The following is a 22,462-nucleotide window of genomic DNA, read 5'->3' as shown; positions in this document are numbered from 1 at the left end:
CGATTTCTCATACACAAACAGCAGTTGAGCGGCGTTGCCTGGTGAAACGTTGTTGTGATGCCTCGTGTAAGGAGGAGAAATGCGTACCGTCACGTTTCCCACTTTGATAAAGGTCGGATTGCAGCCTATCGCGATTGCGGTTTATCGTATCGCAACATTGCTCCTCTCGTTGATCGATATCCGATGTCTGTTGGCAGAATATGGAATCGGTGGATCAGGAGGGTAATACGGAACGCCGTGCTGGATCCCAACGGCCTCGTATCACCGGCAGTCGAGATGACAGGCATTTTATCCGCCAGGCTGTAACGTCTCGATCCCTGAGTCAACAGATAGGGACGTTTGCAAGACAACAACCATCTGCACAAACAGTTCGACGACGTTTGCAGCAGCACTGACTATCAGCTCGGAGACCGCGAATGCTGTTACACTTGACGCTGCACCACAGACAGGTGCGCCTGCGATGGTGTACTCGACGACGAACCTGGGTGCACGAATGGCAAAGCGTCATTTTACTCGGATGAATCCAGGTCCTGTTTACAGCATCATGATGGTCGTAACCGTGTCTGGCGACATCGCGGTGAACGCACATTGGAAGCGTCTATTCGTCATAGCCATACCGGAGTATCACCCGGCGTGATGGTATGGGGTGCCATTGGTTACACGTCTCGGTCACCTCTTGTTCGCATTGATGGCACTTTGAACAGTGTACGTTACATTTCAGACGTGTTACGACCCATGGCTCTATCCTTCATTCGATCCCTGCGAAACCCTACATTTCAGCAGCATAATGCACGACCGCATGTTGCTGGTTCCGTACAGGCCTTTCTGGATACAGAAAATGTTCGACTGTTGCCCTGGCCAGCACATTCTCCAGATCTCTCACCAATTGGAAACGTCTGCTCAATGGTGGCCGAGCAACTAGCTCGTCACAATACGCCAGTCACTACTGTTAACGAACTGTGTTATCGTGTTGAAGCTGCATGGGCAGCTGTACCTGTACACGCCATCCAAGCTCTGTTTGACTCACTGCCCAGGCGTATCAATGCCATTATTACGGCCTGGGGTGGTTGTTCTGGGTACTGATTTCTCAGTATCTATGCACCCAAAGTGCGTGAAAATGTAATCACATGTCAGTTCTAGTATAATATATTTGTCCAATGAATACCCGTTTATCATCTGCATTTCTTATTGGTGTAGCAATCTTAATGGCCAGTAGTGTATAATCTGACGCATTCGCAATTGTACACAGGTTGGATCACACACTTTCAAAACCCAGTTGTGGCATTATAATATACTGACCTCACCTAACTCAGACCTCGCCCTCCTTCCTTCCGTTTTTTTCCCATAGCCCCGGGTCCCATATGAGCTCCGGGTGGGGTATCAGTGGTACAGCAAACCCACTCTTCATCCAGTTGACAATAAAAATTAAATGAGACGAAAAAAGAAGAAACATAAAGGTGATTAATTACAATGAATTTTAAATGTTTTAGTTGTGACAATTAAACTGAAGTTTCTATGTACAGGCTGTTCCACAATTCATGTTACACACTTCTATAGGTTGTAGAGGGAACTTGGTAGAGACAAGTTTTACGTAAGAACCCATGTGCGGGAACATCATCCAGCAACGCTACAGATCGTCAATGTTATGGGAGCCGGCGCTTGTAAACGTACGTATACAGCACTCCGTCTTCAGGCCGCAAGTGGGCCATTGGGACCATCCGACCGCCGTGTCATCCTCAGATGAGGATGCGGATAGGAGGGGCGTGTGGTCAACAGACCGCTCTCACGGTCGTTATGATGGTTTTATTTGACCGGAGGCGCTACTATTCGGCCGAGTAGCTCCTCAATTGGCATCACGAGGCTGAGTGCGCCCCGAAAAATCGCAACAGCGCTTGGCGGCCCGGATGATCACCCATCCAAGTGCCGTCCACGACCGACAGCGTTAACTGCGGTGATCTGACGGGAACCGGTGTATCCACTGTGACAATGCCGTTGCCGTACGCATACAGGGTGAACATAAATAAAACTAAAAAACTGCAGGGGCGGATTCCCGACTGGTAATGGAGGGACAGAGGTCCTATGAACATGTCTCCGGAAACGCATCGTCGCCACCGTAGATGGTGCTGATGAATGAACTCTCCTCTGACCACATGTCCTGTGTTCCTTGTGAGTTGCAGGCTGTGTGATTGATGCAGCGTACAGTAAGAAGCAGAAGGATCAGGTATTCGTGTCGGGAGCAAGCCGAGATGGTCGGCCAAGCAGACGTAAACGGTCAACGAAGAGCGCGGCTATACCAGAACAAGTACCCTCACAGACACAAACCACATCACACAACATTTCAAGCCCTTTTTGGGCGTCTGTGTGGTCACGGATCCTTCCAGACAGACGAACTTGCAGGGAGACGGCGGACTGTGCATTCACTAGGTTTGGGGGACCGAGTTCTACAGGGTATCGAGACGAACCCTAATACGAACTCCAGGCAAGTGGCCCGCCATCATTGTATCAGCCGAAGTGCGGCATTCTACGATGCGACGTGCGAACGTGTGAATTGCATCCCATGGAGGCCACTTTAACATCTGTTGTGGTGCGGATGCAGTGCAGCTCTGTACTGTGTTCTGGGACGATTTGTAGTCATTGATCCCACACCGTCCATTTCTGGAAAACAGTTCCTGCAGTTCTATTTTATAAATTCTCGTCCTGTGTACAGGATGATTCCGTGATGATGTTTCAAACTTCCAAGGATGCTGGTGAAGGACGACTGTATCAGTCTGAGGTAAGGGTCCCTGGTTCGGAAAGGAACGATGCGAAAGTTTCAAACGAAAAGTCATTTTGAAACCTCTATCAGTTGAATACATGCAGCGGTACTGTTGTTACTAAAAGTGTGGAATGCAACTTTCAGGGGAGGTAGAATGGCCCAAAACAAGAAAAAATATCCAGTAAACGTGTGCTCTAAAGTGCATATCTGAGGAGCTATGATCGCGTCTTCATCTTCGCTAAAGTGAAACACATCTCATTTATAAAATAAGTGCTCATAGTACAAAGCCCATGTCTACTAGACTTTTTTTTGTTTTGGTCCATACTACCACCTCTGAAAGTCACCTACCCTAAAGTTTTAGCAACAACAGTACCGGTACAAGTGTTCCACTCTCAGAGCTATCACAACGATTTTCGCTTATAACTTTCGACTTGCTCATTTCCGGTACAGGGACCCGTACCTTAAGTTGATACATTTATTGATACATTTATTCTTTTACATCATCCTTGAAAGTCTGTAAAATCGTCGTGAAACAACCCTATACATACATACATTCACAGACGCCGGCTACTTTAACTTTGTAGCGTTGGATGACGTTTCCGGATATGGATTCCTATTCAAAATGTTATGTACCCACTCCACACTACAAGTTCTAGAAATTTGCAATGAGAACTTCCGAGCACCTTGTATATACAGTGTATCCATATTTGAAGTTTCAGTTTCAAAACGCTGTAGAAAGAGAACCACCGTTCAGACTGACATCAGATTTGGAAAGCGTATTATTGACACAATGGGAAACGTCATGGAAGGGAAAATTTGACCAATAGTCGGTGCTGTAAGCGTCGGAATATGCAGACCAACAAGGCGCGTGGAACACGGCTGCTCCTCAGTTTACCTCCGAGACTCATCTACATGAAGGATAGCGCGCTGCTGGTAAAGCTCTTTTACAAGAACGGTGAGTGTGCACTAGGAGCCTTGCAGGAGTTCCGGACACTCAAGGGTATTAAAAAAGGCATTGGTCCTATGTTTGCTAAGGATATGGAGAAAATGATTGCAAAATTCGAAAAGACAGATTCTTTTGAAGTGCAATGTGGCAGAAGGAGGAAAGTAGTTGATCCGATGTCTATCGAAGGTATGGCCACAGCATTGAAAGAGGGGTGGAGCGGTGTGTGCAAAAATACAGCCCACGGGGAATTGTTCGAGCGTTTGGCACGGTTGGAGGCACAATGCATAAAATGCTACGAAGCATTAAGCATTGCTATCCGTAAAAAAAATCACCCATGTGCAGGAGTTGCTTCCTAGCCCATACGGAAGTGGACAATGAATAGTCATGGACGTTCTGTGGACAGACAAAGCACATTTCGATTCCTAATGACATGTCCATACGCAGAACTGCAGAATATGGACAACAGAAAATCCACACGCACATCAACCAGTATCAGTTCATTCTGTAGAGGTGACCTTGCAGTGCTGGCTGACAGCATCGCCTATCGTAGGATCGTGTTTTTTCTAGGAGATGAGTTGTGCGGGTCCTGTTACCTGTACCGTCACCAGTAAACGCTATGAGAGTGTTTTTCGCACCAACGTCATTACAAACCTTCAACCTTTTTTCCATTTCCTACAGCTTGGCCGCCCAGATCACCTGATCTTAGTCAATGTGACTTCTGGCTGTGGGGTTATCTGGAGCCGCGCGGGATTAGCCGAGCGGTCAGAGGCGGTGCAGTCATGGACTGTGCGGCTGGTCCCGGCGGAGGTTCGACTCCTCCCTCGGGCATGGGTGTGTGTGTGTTTGTCCTTAGAATGGCTTTGAGCACTATGGGACTTAACATCTGTGGTCATCAGTCCCCTAGAACTTAGAACTAATTAAACCTAACTAACCTAAGGACATCACACACATCCATGCCCGAGTCCTTAGGATAATTTAGGTTAGGTAGTGTGTAAGCTTACGGACAGATGACCTTAGCAGTTAAGTCCCACAAGATTTCACACACATTTGAACATTTTTTGGTTATCTGCAAGATGTGTTCACCGCTTCATTATGAACGTAGCTGAGCTGAAGGCATTCATTGCGCACCGCATTCTGAACGTGATGCCCAAGACACACCATTCTGTTGTGGAACATGCTGTTTCTCGATTTCAGCTTGTGGAAGAAAACAGTAGATAGCACATTGAACATGTTTTGCGCAAGTCTCATGACAACTAGAAACCGATGTCATTTTGCATTTTATGCGGTTTTTGGCCTGTCCGATGTGTAACGACTTTGTCATGGTGGATGGGCTTACCTAGTGTAGTGTGCAACTCAAACCTTAGCCGTCGTATTGCGGTTCATTGACATTTTAAGCCGACGCCACACACGTTAAGATGCAAACAGCCGCATCTACTGGTACAATTTTCATTAAATTTTTGATTGTTCCATGACGTTTCCCTCTGCGCCAATAATATGCTGCTCAAATTTGACGGCATTATGAGCAGTGGTTCTCTTTCTGCAGCGTTTTGAAAGTGGATCTTTCATTATGAGCACATAGTAAATTGTTTTGTCTTATTGTACTTATATGTTCTTGCCTTTGAGTTTAACCAGACATACAACATGAATACTAAAATGTACGCTCCTGTGAATTAGCACTTTCTTCCTCCGACCCTTTCACTTGTTCACTGTTTTATGAGTTACGGTGCGTGGATGGGAATAACTGTTTCGATAGAAGTTGGTAGAAGACATATGACGTCGAACCGACGTTCCTTTGTTTCTGGTATCTTCCAACCTTAAGTTTAAACCGTGTCTGCAAAGAGTATCTTCATCCAATGTATCAACAAATCCGAGCCATTTCAAATTTAGTTAGATAGGCAATACCATTACAGTGAACTCATAATTCCGTTTGTTACGTCTGTTTTCGTTTACGATTGCGCAGTTGCGTTGAACACAGTGCACGTTCACTATAGTCGCCACAATCGTCTTGAGAGATCCAACAGCTGTATAGATATTTAAGATAATTCTCATTTATCCTTCCGTCTCAGCTGCACATTTTTAGTTAGATTGCCTGTTTCGATCACTCTGGATTATCTTCAGATCAGAATCACAGTACTCTGAAATGTGCTTCTGAGTAGAAGAGACGAGTTGCTGAAGCTACTACTTAGATCTGAAGATAATCATGAGTTATCGAAACATGTAATCTAATTAAAAATGTACAACTGAGTCGGAACCATAAATGGAAATTATCTGAAATGCACTGCACACTGTTGTCTATGAATTATAGTTGACTTGGTTGGCTACGCTGTAAAAGCTGTCAGCACTGACGGAGACCATTCAACTTTTATCGAAACATCTACAACCATGGGCATCCGGGCTGTGAGACATCCTAGAGTGGACAATTAATACTAGGCACACTGTAATAATTGCTACACTTACGCTCATAAATTAAGGATAATTGCAGAATGTGGTGCCACACAATGTGGCACTACACAAAAATGGCGCTAATATCATAGGCACTAGGGAACACACACGACACAGATCTGTAAGTCTACGGTATTGGTGATAAGTTGAGAAAACCGTCCCGAAACACATGTGGTACAAAACGCCACTGTTTCCAGCGCATGCACTCCGACATCAATATGGGATATAATCATCATGCACACGTACACAAGCCGCACAACGGGTTGGCATACTCTGGATCAGGTGGTCGAGCAGCTGGTCGGGTATAGCCTCCCTTTCTTGCCCCAGTGCCTGACGGAGCAACTGAAGTGTCGTAGGAGTTTGAAGACGTGCAGCGATACGTCGACCGAGAGCATCCCAGACGTGCTCGATGGGGTTTAGGTCTGGAGTACAGGCAGGCCACTCCATTCGCCTGATATCTTCTGTTTCAAGGTAGTCCTCCACGATGGCAGCTCGGCAGGGCCGTGCGTTATCATCCATCAGGAGGAAGGTAGGACCCACTGCACCTCTGAAAAGGCGGACATACTGGTGCAAAATGACGTCCCGATACACCTGAGCTGTTACAGTTCCTCTGTCAAAGACATGCAGGGGTTTACGTGCACCAATCATAATCCCACCCCACACCATCAAACCACGACCTCCATTCAGGTCCCTTTCAAGGCATTAAAGGGTTGGTATCTGGTTCCTGGTTCACTGCAGATGAAAAGCTGGCGAGAATCACTGTTCAGACTATACATGGACTCGTCCGTGAACATACCCTGGAACCGCTAGGAACACACACGACACAGATCTGTAAGTCTACGGTATTGGTGATAAGTTGACCATGTGATCCACAGTAGACAAACCCGTTGTGCGGCCTGTGTGCGTGTGCATGGTGATCATATCCCATATTGATGTCGGAGTGCATGCGCTGGAAACAGTGGCGTTTTGTACCACATGTGTTTCGGGACGGTTTTCTCAACTTATCACCAATACCGTAGACTTACAGATCTGTGTCGTGTGTGTTCCCTAGTGCCTATGATATTAGTGCCATTTTTGTGTAGTGCCACATTGTGTGGCACCACATTCTGCAATTATCCTTAATTTATGAGCGTGAGTGTAGCAATTATTACAGTGTGCATACTATTAATTGTCCACTCTAGGATGTCTCACAGCCCGGATGCCCATGGTTGTAGATGTTCCATTGATCCAAGTACTGTGTTCTTGACACCAGGCTTTACGGGCTCTCCTGTGACCAGGAGTCAGAGGAATGCACCTTGCAGGTCTCCGGGCGAATAAACCATGTCTATTCAGTCGTCTGTAGACTGTTCCAGTGGCTGCGGTGAGGTCCCGAGCAAGGCTACCTGCAGACCTCTGTTGCCGTCTGCGGGCAGTGATGATGAGATATCGGTCTTCTTGTGGTCTTGTACAAAGTGGACGACCCGTACTGTAGCGCCTGGACACGTTTCCTCTATGCTGGAATCGTTGCCATAATCGTGAGATCACACTTTGTAGCACACGGAGGGCCCGTGCTACGATCTGCTTTGTTTGACCAGCCTCCAGTCGCCCTAGTATTTTACCCCTTTTAACGTCATCAATACGCCATTTTCAACACACAGTCACCATTGGAACTTCTGAAAATGTCTCCACACTTACTCGCTGCACCAACACACCTCTGCGTATGTGGACTGCTACCAGCGCCACCGTGCGACGACTGCAGGTCAAATGCACTGCATGGTCATAGCGCGAGGTGATTTAATCCCGTAAACCTCCCACCAGAGCGTTGTTTCACCATGTATCAGCATTATCCTTAATTTATGAGCATGAGTGTTTGTTGTTGTTGTGGTCTTCAGTCACGAGACTGGTTTGATGCAGCTCTCCATGCTACTCTATCCTGTGCAAGCTTCTTCATCCCATACTACCTACTGCAACCTACATCCTTCTGAATCTGCTTAGTGTATTCATCACTTGGCCTCCCTCTACGATTTGTACCGTCCACGCTGCCCTCCAATTCTAAATTGGTGATCCCTTGATGCTTCAGAACATGTCCTACCAACCGATCCCTTCTTCTGGTCAAGTTGTGCCACAAACTTCTATTCTCCCCAATCCTATTCAGTACTTCCTCATTACTTATGTGATCTACCCATCTAACCTTCAGCATTCGTCTGTAGCACCACAGTTGGAAAGATCTATTCTCTTCTTGTCCAAACTATTTATTGTCCATGTTTCACTTCAATACATGGCTACACTCCATACAAATACTTTCAGAAATGTCTTCCTGACACTTAAATCTATACTCGATGTTAACAAATTTGTCTTCTTCAGAAACGCTTTCCTTGCCATTGCCAGTCTACATTTTATATCCTCTCTACTTCGACCGTCATGAGTTGTTTGGCTTCCCAAATAGCAAAACTCCTTTACTACTTTAAGTGTCTCATTTCCTAACGCAATTCCCTCTGCCTCACCCGACTTAATTCGACTACATTCCATTATCCTCGTTTTGCTTTTGTTGATGTTCATCTTATACCCTCCTTTCAAGACACCGTCCATTCCGTTCAACTGCTCTTCCATGTCCTTTGCTGTCTCTGACAGAATGACAATGTCATCGGCGAACCTCAAAGTTTTTATTTCTTCCCCATGGATTTTAATACCTACTCCGAATTTTTCTTTTGTTTCCTTCACTGCTTGTTCAATACAGAGATTGAGTAACATCGGGGAGAGTCTACAACCCTGTCTCACTCTCTTCCCAACCACTGCTTCCCTTTCGTGTCCGTCGACTCTTATAATTGCCCTCTAGTTTCGGTACAAATTGTAACTATCCTTTCGCTCCCTGTATTTTACCCCTGCCACCCTCAGAATTTGAAAGAGAGTGTTCCAGTCAACATTGTAAAAAGCTTTCTCTACGTCAACAAATGCTAGAAACGTAGGTTTGCCTTTCCTTAATCTAGCTTCTAAGATAAGCCGTAGGGTCAGTATTGCCTCACGTGTTCCAACATTTCTAAGGAATTCAAACTGATCTTCCCTGAGGTCGGTTTCTACCAGCTTTTCCATTCGTCTGTACAGAATTCGCGTTAGTATTTTGCAGCCGTGACTTATTAAACTGATAGATCGACAATTTTCTCATCTGTGAACACCTGCTTTCTTTGGAATTGGAATTATTATATTCTTCTTGAAGTCTGAGGGCATTTCGCCTGTTTCATACATCTTACTCGCCAGATGGTAGAGTTTTGTCAGGACTGTCTCTTCCAAGGCTGTCAGTAGTTCTAATGGAATGTGGTCTACTCCCGGCGCCTTGTTTCTAGTCAGGTCTTTCAGTGCTCTGTCAAACTCTTCACCCAGTATCATATCTCCCATTTCATCTACATCTACGTCCTCTTCCATTTCCATAATATTGTCCTGATTGTATATTACTTTTATTTTCGTTTCTAATAGAAAATTGGCAAAATGAACAGCCGAGCAACGCCCGGTTTGTCAGCTAGCAGATAAATAGAAATGTGAGTGTATCGAGAAGGTAAGGAGAAGGAGCTGCTCACCTGGAGGCCGCCGGCCGCGGTCCAGACGGACGTCGCCGACGCGGTGTACGGTGGTGAGTCGTCGCACCCAGCCGTCGTCGCCACGGAAGAAGCCGCGCAGTGTGCCCACCCCCAGCGAGCGCGAGAACGTCCGCTCCAGCGGCGGGATGCTCACCTGCCCGGCAGCCGCCACCTCGTTACGTAACCACTACTCTCCTGCCTAAACAGTACTAGAGTACAGCGACTTTACAAAGCCATGAGACGGCAATATGCAAACACTCAGATGGCGTTACTATCGCGTACACTGATATGTCTGCGTAGCCAGAAGAAGCTAACGATCAAAGTCCGAAAACAATTTATCGGACTGTTCCATTAACTAAAACAAATTCTCAAAGTATAACACCAAAACAAAACAGTGATCCGTCTTCGAATCACAACTACATACAAGAATAAGATAGAAAACAACTGAAATAATTTCCTACTAGTCTCCGCCGGAGACTTCTCCGATATACCGAGCCTAATCCAGAGATCTCCGATATACAGAGCCTAATCCAGAGATCAGCGATAAGATCCAAGCCGGGCTGCCCGAGCGGCAGCTATCCAAGTCCGCTGGCGGTCAATGTGCAGACGCAGACGCACATGACGGAGGTTTGGACCCTCTGCTGGGAGTGAAGTCTTGGCGCCTCTGGGGCGCTTCTCCTTCTTGCGTGGTGTGGTGGTGTGGAGATGACATGGTGGTTATGGTTTTTGGGTTTTTGACTTGTCTTTTGTGCTGTGTGTTTTTTGTAAAATAAAGTTGAAATAATAGTCAGAGCGATAGTAGAAGAGGCAGGAAAACGAACGGCCCATTGACTGGCCGGCGTGGTATTTAAATGAAAGCTGACAGGACAGTCGAAGAGACAGTAGGATTGTGAGGAAATTGAACGGCCCATTGGCTAGCTGGGAATTACAGCTAAAAGACAGATTAAAGGAGAGGAGGAGGAACAGTAGGAGTTAAATGAAAGCGAAAGGCCATTATCCTGGCCTCTTCTTCGTGGCGGCGTCGGTGATGGCGGTGGCAGACAATCTCTAGCCGTTGGAGTGGGAGGGGGGAAAGAGAAAGAAGTCAGAGAGTGACAGATGGAGAAGTGAAAGAGGATGGGCCTGTCCGGATTAGCGGATTAGGCCAGCATTGGGGGGTCCGGTGGTGGTGTGTTCAGGGGGGGGGGCTGAATGGCATGATGTGGTGTGGAAATGGGTCGATGATATGAGAAAGGGTAATTGATATGAAATGAGGTGGCTAGTGAATGTGGAGTCATGGGGGGGGGGGGGGCGGAAGAGAAGGTCAGGCCATCGAGTGGTGGCCATATGGTGGGCACGGGTGCCCAGGGAAAGGATTAAAGGATTGGTAGAGTGGCGGGTTTGCCGGTAAAAGGAAGTGGCAGCGGAGAGGATGCGAGACTGAAGGAAAGGCACCTAGGCCAGGATCTGGAGTTCTTGGGTAGGGAAGTCGAAGTGGAGGCGGAGGGGACGCCAGAGAGCCCGGTTCTGGACGGTTTGGAGTCGTCGGAGGTGGGTGGGGGCAGCATTGCCCCACACCACCGTCGCATATTCAAGGATGGGACGAACAAGGGAGGTGTACAATCTAACAGCAAGGTGCGTGGGGAGTGAAGAGGTTGGATTGATGAGGGGGTAGAGCTGGCATAGCCGCCCTATCGCCTTTCGACGCATGTCATCGATGTGGGGGCGCCAGGTGAGGCGCTGGTCCAGGGTAACGCCCAAGTACTTTACAGTACGACTTCAAGGGACTGAGGTACCGAGGACAAACACCTGCGGGAGCCGAATAGGAATATGGCGTCGGCAGATGATGCGGTCGATTTGCGATTTTTTTTCTTTATTGTTATTTTCATAGCTAAACAAATCAGGTAGGCTGTCAGCGGCATGCTACGCCGCTCTTCAGCCACAGTGTTGACAATTACAGAACACAGAATGGAGAATCGGAATGAACATAGCGACAGGCAAAACATAGTGGTCACAGATACACAAAAAACACAGAGCCGTTCACCTCGACGATAACGACACTGAAGACACGTTGACACGGCGCACAGAACACTGATGAATCCGACGGCACAAGTGAACGTAGAAGCGTGACGGAAGACACTAAAAACACGAAACGACGTCACACACACGTGAAACTGATGGCTATGATCTCTGGCACACAGATCAAGTCCGGGGACCTGCCAAGGGGGAGGAAAGAGGAGTAAGAGGGAGAGGGGTTAGCAAGAATGCCAATGGCGGAGGACACGGAGGAAATAACGGAGGAAGGGCTGGAGGGGAAGCCCGAGGGACGAGTGGGGAGAAATGGAGGACAGAGGGATGGGGGAGAGAAGGGAGGGAGGGTGCCGAAAGGAGCAAACACAGGAAGAGAGAGGGAGGATCAAAGTTGGTAGGAGGGGTAGATGGAGGGGAGGAGGACATCATCAGGGAGGGGGAGCTGGCGGAAGCCACCTTGGGAGAGGGTAAGGAGGGTGGAGAGATGGAGACTGGGTGGGACGTGGAGATACAGGCACGGCAGTGGGCGGTGGTGGGAGAGGATGGGTGAGACAAGCGGGTGAGGAAGATCGAGTTTGAAGGAGGTATACAGGATCCATATCCTTTCAAAGAAAAGGAGGAGGTGGGGGAAGGGGATGAAATCGTACAGGATCCATGTGGGGGAGAGGAGACGGATGCGATAGGTGAGGCGGAGAGTATGGCGTTCAAGGATTTGGAGGGATTTATAAAAGGTAGGGGGGGCGGAGATCCAGGCCAGATGAGCGTAACAAAGGATAGGGCGGATGAGAGATTTATAGGTGTGGAGTATGGTGGAGGGGTCCAGACCACACGTACGGCCGGAAAGGAGCTTGAGGAGACGGAGTCGGGAGCGTGCCTTGGCTTGGATTGTCCGGAGATGGGGAGTCCAGGAGAGGCGACGGTCGAGGGTGACGCCAAGGTACTTAAGGGTGGGAGTGAGGGCGATAGGACGGCCATAAATGGTGAGATAGAAATCAAGGAGGCGGAAGGAAAGGGTGGTTTTGCCTACAATGATCGCCTGGGTTTTGGAGGAATTGACCTTGAACAACCACTGGTTGCACCAAGCGGTGAACCGGTCAAGATGGGATTGGAGACGGTGTTGCGAGCGCTGCAGGGTGGGGGCAAGGGCAAGGAAGGCGGTGTCATCGGCAAACTGGAGAAGGTGGACGGGGAGCGACGGCGGCAGCATGTCCGCCGTATACAAAAGGTACAGAAGGGGGGAGAGGACGGAGCCTTGGGGCACACCGGCGGAGGGGAAAAAGGTGTAGGAATCTGTGTTATGGATGGTGACGTAGGAAGGACGGTGGAAGAGAAAGGAGCCGATCAGACGGACGTAGTTAATGGGAAGGGAGAAGGTTTGGAGCTTGAAGAGGAGACTGGAATACCATACGCGGTCATAAGCACGTTCGAGGTCCAGGGAGAGGAAGATTCCGGAGCGACGGGAACGTCTATTTTCGGCCGAACGCCGGCCTTAGTAGCGCTTCGGCGGATGAGTACCTCGGAACTATTTTCCATCACATGGTTTGACGTGTGAAAATAGTTCCGGGATCTGCAGCGACCTCTTCCTTATGTTTATGTGGGCCGGTAGTGGCCCCTGGTGGCCGCTGGTGTCTTTGTTGTGGTGTTGTTGTTGTCGTTGTTGCTGTGGCCGTTCGTCAATATTGCCTGTCGGTTGTGCAGTGCTTCGGTGTGCCCGCGACGCGGGCAACGCGCGGCTGCAGACTGTCAGTTTGGTTGCTGATACTCTAGGCGTCGTGATGTCTGGTGGAGAAGGCCACAGCATACACGAAGTATAGAAGGGCAGACCGTTGGTGGAGCCGTCACTTGTACCCAGCTGATTCATGTGAAAAGATGTCCGATGTGATTACAGCCGCACGACGGGAATTAAGACTTTGAACGTGACCGTGGACTCGTCCATGAACATAACTGTAGGAATCCGCATGGCTTTAGAAAAAGACGATCGTGTGAAACCCAGATCGCGCTATCCGTCCACGAGACTCAGAGGGCTATAGACACGGGTTCACAGGTAGATGCCGTGCTTCTTGACTTCCTCAAGGTGTTCGATAGAGTTCCCCACATCCGTTTAATGAACAAAGTAAGAGCATATGGACTATCAGACCAATTGTGTGATTGGATTGAAGCGTTCCTACGTAACAGAGTGCAGCATGTTATTCTCAATGGAAAGGAGTCTTCCGAAGTCAGAGTGATTTCACGTATGCCGCAGGGGAGTGTTGTAAGACCGTTGCTATTCTCAATATACATAAATGACCTTGTGGATGACATCGGAGGTGCACTGAGGCTTTTTGCGAATGATACTGTGTTATATCGAGAGGGTGTAAGAATGGAAAATGGTACTGAAATGCAGGAGGATCTGCAGCGAATTGACGCATGGTACAGGGAATGACAGTTGAATCTCAATGTAGACAAGTGTAATGTGCTGCGAATACATAGAAAGAAAGATACCTTATCATTTAGCTACAATATAGCAGGTCAGCAACTGGAAGCAGCTAATTCCATAAATTATCTGGGATTAGGCGTTAGGAGTGATTTAAAATGGAATGACCATATAAAATTAATCGTCAGTAAAGCAGATGCCAGACTGAGATTCATTGGAAGACTCCTAAGGAAATGCAATCCGAAAACAAAGGAAGTAGGTTACAGTACACTTGTTCGCCCACTACTTGAATACTGCTCACCAGTGTGGGATCCGTACCAGATAGGGTTGGTAGAAGACATAGAGAAGATCAAACGGAGAGCAGCGCGCTTCGTTACGGGATCATTTAGTAATCGTGAAAGAGTTATGGAGATGACAGATAAACTCCAGTGGAAGACTCTGCAGGAGAGACGCTCAGTAGCTCGGTACGGGCTTTTGTTAAAGTTTCGAGAACATACCTTCACCGAAGAGTCAAGCAGTATATTGCTCCCTTCTATGTATATCTCGCGAAGAGACCATGAGGATAAAATCAGAGAGATTAGAGCCCACACAGAAGCATACCGACAATCCTTCCTTCCACGAACAATACGAGACTGGAATAGAAGGGAGAACCGATAGAGGTACTCAGGGTACTCTCTGCCACACACCGTCAGGTGGGTCGCGGAGTATGAATGTAGATGATAGTTCTTGCCAGACACATGGGACATTCCATTTCGGAAAACGTTAGGGAATTCAGTATTCCGAGATCCACAGTGCCAAGAATGTGCCGAGAATAACAAATTTCAGACATTACCTCCCAGCACGAACACCACACTGACCGACGACCTTCACTTAACGGCCGAGAGCAGCGGCGTTTGTGTAGAGTTGTCGGTGCTAACAGACAAGCAACACTGCATGAAATAACCGCAGAAATCAATGTAGGACGTACGACAACCGTATGCATTAGGACCGCGCGGTGAAATCTGGCGCTAACGGGCTATGGCAGCAGACGCTTGACGCGCCTGCACGGCATCACCTGCAGCGCCTGTCCTGGGCTCGTGACCATGTCGGCTGGACCTTAGATGATTGGAAAACCGCCGGCCGCTGTGGCGAGTGGTTCTAGGCGCTTCAGTCCGGAACTGCTCTGCTGCTATGGGCGCAGGTTCCAATCCTGCCTCGGGCATGGATGTGTGTGATGTGCTTAGGTTAGTTAGGTTTAAGTAGTTCTAAGTTTTAGGGGACTGATGAGCTCCAATGTTAAGTTAGTTTGGGTTGTTTTGGGAAGGAGACCAGACAAAGAGGTCATTGGTCTCATCGGATTAGGGAAGGAAGTCGGCCTTGCCCTTTCAAAGGAACCATCCTGGCATTTGCTTGGAGCGATTTAGGGAAACCTAAATCAGGATGGTTGGACGCGGGATTGAACCGTCGTCCTCCCGAACGCGAGTCCAGTGTCTAACCACTGCGCCACCTCGCTCGGTCAACCGAGTTAAGTCCCATAATCCTTAGAGCCATTGGAACCATTTTGAATTTGAAACCATGGCGTTGAATCTCGATTTTAGTTGGTGAGAGCTGACAGTAGGGTTTGAGTATGGCACAGACACCACGAAGCCATGGGCCCAAGTTGTCAACAAGGCAAGGCACTGTGCAAGCTGGTGGTGGCTCCATAATAGTTTGTCGTGTGATTTCGTGGAATGGACTGCGTCTTGTAGTCCAGCTGAACCGATCATTGACTGGAAATGGTTATGTTCTGCTACTTGGAGACCATCTGCAGCCAGTCATGGGCTTCATGTACCCAAACAACTATGGGATTGTTACTGGGCCATAATGTTTTGCGAATAGTTTGAAGAACAATTGGAGTGGATGATTTGGCCACCCAGATCGACTGACATGAATCCCATCGAAAATTTATGGGACATAATCGAGAGGTCAGTTCGAGCACAAACTCCTGCACCAGTAAAACTTTCGCGGTTATGGACAACTATAGATGCAGCATGGCTCAGTATTTCTGCAGGAGACTTCTAAGGACTTGTTGAGTCCACGCCACGTCGGGTTGTTGTACTACGCCAATCAAAAAGAGGTCCGACACGATATTTGGAGGTATCCCATGACTTTTCTCACCGCGGTGTATCGAGGCAGGAGCACGTCTGCGAAGACCAAGGCTCGAGGATGTGTGAGCCAATACCGTTAACCTCACTTGGGTGAAATCGGACGGTGGGATCCCTGGCATCAGAGCAATCGGCTGCTTAACTAAGGGACCTGCAATGACAGGACCTACAACCTGAACTGCAATCCCAATTTCAGAATGCCGACGTGAACTAAACAGAGGCATAATAACAGACTGGCAATGGGAATGGGAGGAAACAACAAGACACAAAAGTCAAGAAACAAGGATTAACTCACCCATTGGCTCCATATTCCACAAAATCCCGAACACTTTCAACATCTAGGCACCTCGCCTCTGCAATATCCGATTAAAATTTCACCACGGGTATTTCTGTAAACGTTTTAACAGGCTGCAAATTGTGTTGTATCCAGATTAGATTAGATTAGATAAGTTTTTTGTTCCATGGATTCGTGCTGAGGAGATCCTTGTGGATGTGAAACATATCAATTTTTTTAAAGCTGAAATAACAATACTAAGAGTATGAGTATATACAATACATCATTTGTTTCTATTAAAAAATTCGTCAATGGTGTAGTAAGTTTTTAAGGCTCCTTTTAAACTGATCTTTATTTGTAACTAAATTTTTTATGTTTGCTGGCAAATTATTGAAGATGAGTGTTCCTGCGTAGTGGACCCCTTTTTGAACTAAACTCTGGATAGCAGAGGACTCCTGCGTGTCTTCTCGTGTCAGTTAGAACTGACAGGTTCTTTTAACAGACGAAACGTATTTAGTTACCGCCACCGTCTTTCGTGGATACTGTTCATTTAGATCAAATGTATACTAGGTTGAGGCTATTCTCTGAATAAAATCAGAAGTTGTAAAACACTCATAGTGTTCGTTATTCAGTACTAATTTCAATCCTTACCTTTTGGAATAAGGTAATTTTAAAAACATAGTCAGGTCAACACTCCCTCTCACTTAGACCAACCGACTGTTTCTCCTTCTAGCCGAACCCTGTCACCATATTGCGACTAAGACGTTTGGGACGCGACAGGAAAAGTTTAACTGGTGCCAGGTGTCGGGTAGAAAAACAAAACATTAAATAGGGTGTACTAAGGATTCTATAATGATTGTGGCATATAGCAGAAAGATCTCGCAGCTTTCAGCCAGATAGAAATTCACAGTACGACAACAGAGTGTGACTTGGAGTCATAGCAGGATACAGGGCAATGTAGGGCGACGACAGAGCGAAGTTCCGATAGCCGCCACGGGCGACGGCATCCCCGGTCAAGCCGCAAGGAGCGGCGCATCCAGAGATATAAGACCAAGTGTCGAACTTCTGCAGGTCCTCCTGCATTTCGCTACGATTTTCTAGTGTCGTGACTTCTCTACATGTAACAGCATCATCCACAAACAGCCTCGTAGCGCATCCGTCGTTATCAACTAGGTCAACTACTTACACTACTGGCCATTAAAATTGCTACACCACGAAAATGACGTGCTACAGACGCGAAATTTAACCCACAGGAAGAAGATGCTGTGATATGCAAATGAATAGCTCTTCAGAGCATTCAAACAAGGTTGGCGACGGTGGCGACACCTACAACGTGCTGACACGACAAAAGTTTCCAACCGATTTCTCATACACAAACAGCAGTTGACCGGCGTTGCCTGGTGAAACGTTGTTGTGATGCCTCGTGTAAGCAGGAGAACTGCGTACCATCACGTTTCCGACTTTGATAAAGGTCGGATTGCAGCCTATCGCGATTGCGGCTTATCGTATTGACACATTGCTGCTCGCGTTGGTCGAGATCCAATGACTGTTAGCAGAATATGGAATCGGTGGGTTCGGGAGGGTAATACGGAACGCCGTGCTGGCTCCCAACGGCCTCGTATCATTAGCAGTCGAGATGATAGGCCTCTTATCCGCATGGCTGTAACAGATCGTGCAGCTATGTCTCGGTCCCTGAGTCAACAGATGGGGACGTTTGCAAGACAACAACCATCTGCACGAACAGTTCGACGACGTTTGCAGCAGCATGGGTTATCAGCTCTGAGACTATGGCTCTACCCTTCATTCGATCCCTGCGAAACCCTACATTTCAGCAGGATAATGCACGACCGCATGTTGCAGGTCCTGCACGGGTCTTTCTGGATACTGAAACTGTTCGACTGCTGCCCTAGCCAGCACATTCTTCAGATCTCTCACCAAATGAAAACGTCTGGTCAATCGTGGCCGAACAATTGGATCGTCACAATACAGCAATCACTACTCTTGATGGACTGTGGCATCGTGCTGAAGCTGTATGGGCAGCTGTACCTGTACACGTCATCCAAGCTCTGTTTGACTCAATGCCCAGGCGTATCAAGGCCGTTATTACGGCCAGAGGTGATTGTTCTAGGTACTGATTTCTCAGGATCTATGCACCCAAATTGCGTGAAAGTGTAATCACATGTCAATTCTAGTACAATATATTTGTTCTATGAATACTCGTTTATCATCTGCATTTCTTCTTGCTGCAGCAATTTGAATAGCAAATAGTGTATATTATGAACAGTAACGATCATTTGACGCTCCCTTGGAGTAAGCCCATAGTTACTTTTACATTTGAAAATTTTTCTCTGTTAAAAATGACATTCTGAGTTCTATATGAAAGTAAGTCTTCAATTTAATCACGAAGCGGTCTGATATTCCGTATGCTCGCGTTTTGTTCGTTAGGTGAGGATGCGAGATTTCATCAAACACCTTCCAGAAGTCAAGGAAGAAGGCGTAAATCTGGCCGCCAATGTCTAATGCTTTCTGGGCCTCGTGGACGGACCGAGCGAGCCGGGGATTCATACGATCGATGTTTTCGGAGCCCATGCTGATTCCTATAGAGGAGATTTTTGGCCTCCAGAAATTTCATAATACAGATGCATAAAACATCTTCCAAAATTCTACAACTGACCGACGCGGTTTTGCGCCTCTGCGACTTACGACAGACTGCAGTCTGAAGCGGAGCAAGTTATTTCTCATTTTCTGTGTAGAGTCATACGTGTATCCCAATATGTCCAGTAGCGTTTACTATGTTGAGCAAATATAGTTCATTTTCTATATCATGAAACCAAACGCAAATGGATGTAATCATAGCCCAGCACTCTATTTGATGGGCTAATCTCCTCGGGTAGAGCTATTTACTTTCTGCAGTACCGACAGGCACCGTCCATTGTACAAGAAGACGCATCATGCCTGGGAACCGGCAAAGACATCGTATGATGCGTTTCTTTGAAATACAACAAATTGCATGAGCGCAATAAAATCAGCGATAAACTGGGAGGAGATAAGAACTTCAAGCAAACAGTAACTGCTTCCACTATTGGCGGAATAAGCTGTTACATCTGATCAATGGCACAAAACAGACGAAAACTGGTGACCAAAAACGTAAGCAATTGTGGTCGTGTTGGCTCTCGCTTTATACCATCATCGCGTAAGATAGTCACAACAACTGCTATGCAAGTTTTGCGAATGCTGCCACGTACAAGCGTAGGAATCACACTGCAGCTAGTAGACGATTATTTAGTGTATTGGTAATGTATCCACAAAAGAAACGAACGTGTGTCTTGTGGACAGAAATGTTCAGGAGGAGAGATGTGGCTGGCAGATGAGCTCGTAAGCGAAGAAGTTTACTTTACTCTTGGCTTAACCATAGCTGGGAGAAGAGTTGAGTAATGGCTTCCTAGTGGCTGACATCACCACGTTTCCACAGATCAGTCTTATTCCACTTGACCGGACCGGTCGGCCTTGATGTTTCACACAATGCCATAGGTCTATTGCGCCTTGCACTTTGTTCACAAATGATTCAGAGGTCATTTCGCTGTCCTCAAAGAGGAAGGTTGCTGTTCACTGTCCCATCACCGATCTTGGTTATTAACAGACGAAGTGCTTACTCATTTGGACTGTTGCACAGGAGGAGATTTTCCGTGTGCTTATTCATGGGACTATGATGCCAATGGCCTGAATTAATGAATTAAAAATACAGAAAACACAAATCAGGTTGACCGGACGGGTAATTAACAAACTTCCTCCAGAATAGGAATTCAGTGCGCTAATCAGTGTTGCGCGCCTCTGACTCTACACTTGATATGGCAGTGGCTCTATCATGCTACATCCTTGATAAAAAGCGGGGAGAAGGGTGAAAGAACCATTATGAATGGTCATAGAAAGCACAGAATCAACCTCGGTCGTTACCGAGTGCTTACAAGTGCTGTAATGTGAGCTAAGTACATAAAAAATGGCTCTGAGCAGTATGGGACTTAACTTCTGAGATCATCAGTCCCCTAGAACTTAGAACTACTTAAACCTAACCAACCTAAGGACATCAAACACATCTATGCCCGAGGCAGGATTCGAACCTGCGACCGTAGCGGTCGCGCGGTTCCAGACTGTAGCGCCTAGAACCACTCGACCACCCCGGCCGGCGCTACGGAAATCGCAGGAAGTTGAAGCATCGTAGGTATGTTCATTAATCGGACCGCTAGAGGAGTATGCTGAAAAAATAATAGTTCCACTTTCTGCCACACAGTGAAATTATGGCGCTGTAAGCAATCAGAATACGAAAAATTTTTCTTGTTTTGACGTCAGTATGTTGTTTGTCACTTGGCCATGCGTGTTGATTTCTTTTGTGAAGTGACTGTTGGTGTAAAATGTTTATAAAGTTGTTTTATTATAACAGCAGGAGTATCACGGGTGCATTGCGTGAATATCTCCAACAGAAACAGTTGCAAAGAAACTAAGTGTCAATAAATGGGCTGAACAATATGATCAAGAAAACTGAAGAGAAGAAACAAGTGAATTAGGTGGTGCAGCAGGGAAGTGGAGGCCGCCCATTACCATGGCACTTACTGACGAAACTGCTGTAGCTGTAGGCTACTATGCAGCAGATTTATCAAATTCTGTAGTCAGTGCTCGAGCTGTGTAAAGGGTAGTGTCTCTCCTTTGGTCAACAGTTAAAAAGATTTTGCGGCGCATTTTACACTGGTGTCCCTACAAGACTCAGATTGTGCACAACATGACGTCCCAAGATAGGCTACAACGCCATGACTTTGCCGTTCGGTTTTTGGCACGCGTGGAAATGGATATATGTGGGTGGGGCATATTCTTTGGACGGCTGAGGCAGATTGTACTCTGCACGGTGTCGTGAATGCACAGAACTGTCGCGTATGGGGTTCCACTGCGTCACAAGTTGTGCACGAACATCCACTGTATTCTGCTTATGTGGCTGTGTCGAGTGGTTTCATAAGCGCTTTCTTCTCGGTCCGTTTTCTTCAAGTAGATGACACCTCGCGGGCCTGTTAGATGTATAATGCTATCTGCACTTTATTAGTACCCCCTTGTGCAGTATGTGATTCCAGTTTTGCAAGAACGCTACTGTGCCGACACCACTCTTTGCATACTAGATGGGGCGACACCACATCTTGCTTACCAATAGAAAAATTTTCTTCGAGAAACCTTCGGTAACGACTTCATCATCTATAGGCAATTTCAAGAAGTGTAGCCTTCCAGATCCCCTGATATAAATCCATTAGATTATTTGTTATGTGGGGTATCTGAAAGATCGTACCTGTCAGAGGTGTTGTGGTTGTTGTTGTTGTTTTGGTCTTCAGTCCTGAGACTGGTTTGATGCAGCTCTCCATGCTACTCTATCCTGTACATGCTTCTTCATCTCCCAGTACGTACTGCAACCTACATCCTTCTGATCTGCTTAGTGTATTCATCTCTTGGTCTCCCTCTACGATTTTTACGCTCCACCCTGAACTCCAATACTAAATTAATAATCTCTTGATGCCTCAGAACATGTACTACCAACCGATCCCTTCTTCTAGTCAAGTTGTGCCACAAATTTCTCTTCTCCATAATTCTATTCACTACCTCTTCATTAGTTATGTGATCTACCCATCTAACCTTCAGCATTCTTCTGTAGCACCACATTTAGAAAGCTTCTATTCTCTTCTTGTCCAAACTATTCATCGTCCATGTTTCACTTCCATACATGGCTACACTCCATACAAATACTTTCAGAAATGACTTCCTCACACTTAAATCTATACTCGATGTTAACATATTTCTCTTCTTCAGAAATGCTTTCCTTGCCATTGCCAGTCTACGTTTTATATCCTCTCTACTTCGACCATCATCAGTTGTTTTGCTCCCCAAATAGCAAAACTCCTTTACTACTTTAATTG

At 46.9% G+C, this 22,462-nt stretch overlaps 1 protein-coding gene across 1 annotated transcript in view; it reads right to left on the bottom strand.

Annotated features, from left to right (window-relative positions):
- Positions 1 to 22,462, bottom strand: part of LOC126335406 (uncharacterized) — a 219,650-nt gene that overhangs the window by 19,405 nt on the left and 177,783 nt on the right. Inside the window, exon 3 of the mRNA XM_049998674.1 lies at positions 9,695 to 9,848. Within this exon, the coding sequence (XP_049854631.1) occupies positions 9,695 to 9,848 (154 nt within the window). The remainder of the gene's footprint in view (positions 1 to 9,694; positions 9,849 to 22,462) is intronic.

This window comes from Schistocerca gregaria, chromosome 2 (assembly GCF_023897955.1).
Source record: "Schistocerca gregaria isolate iqSchGreg1 chromosome 2, iqSchGreg1.2, whole genome shotgun sequence".
NCBI classification, from domain to species: Eukaryota; Metazoa; Arthropoda; class Insecta; order Orthoptera; family Acrididae; genus Schistocerca; species Schistocerca gregaria.
The sequence above is the reverse complement of the archived record's forward strand: the minus strand, read 5'-3'. Positions and strand labels throughout refer to the sequence as shown.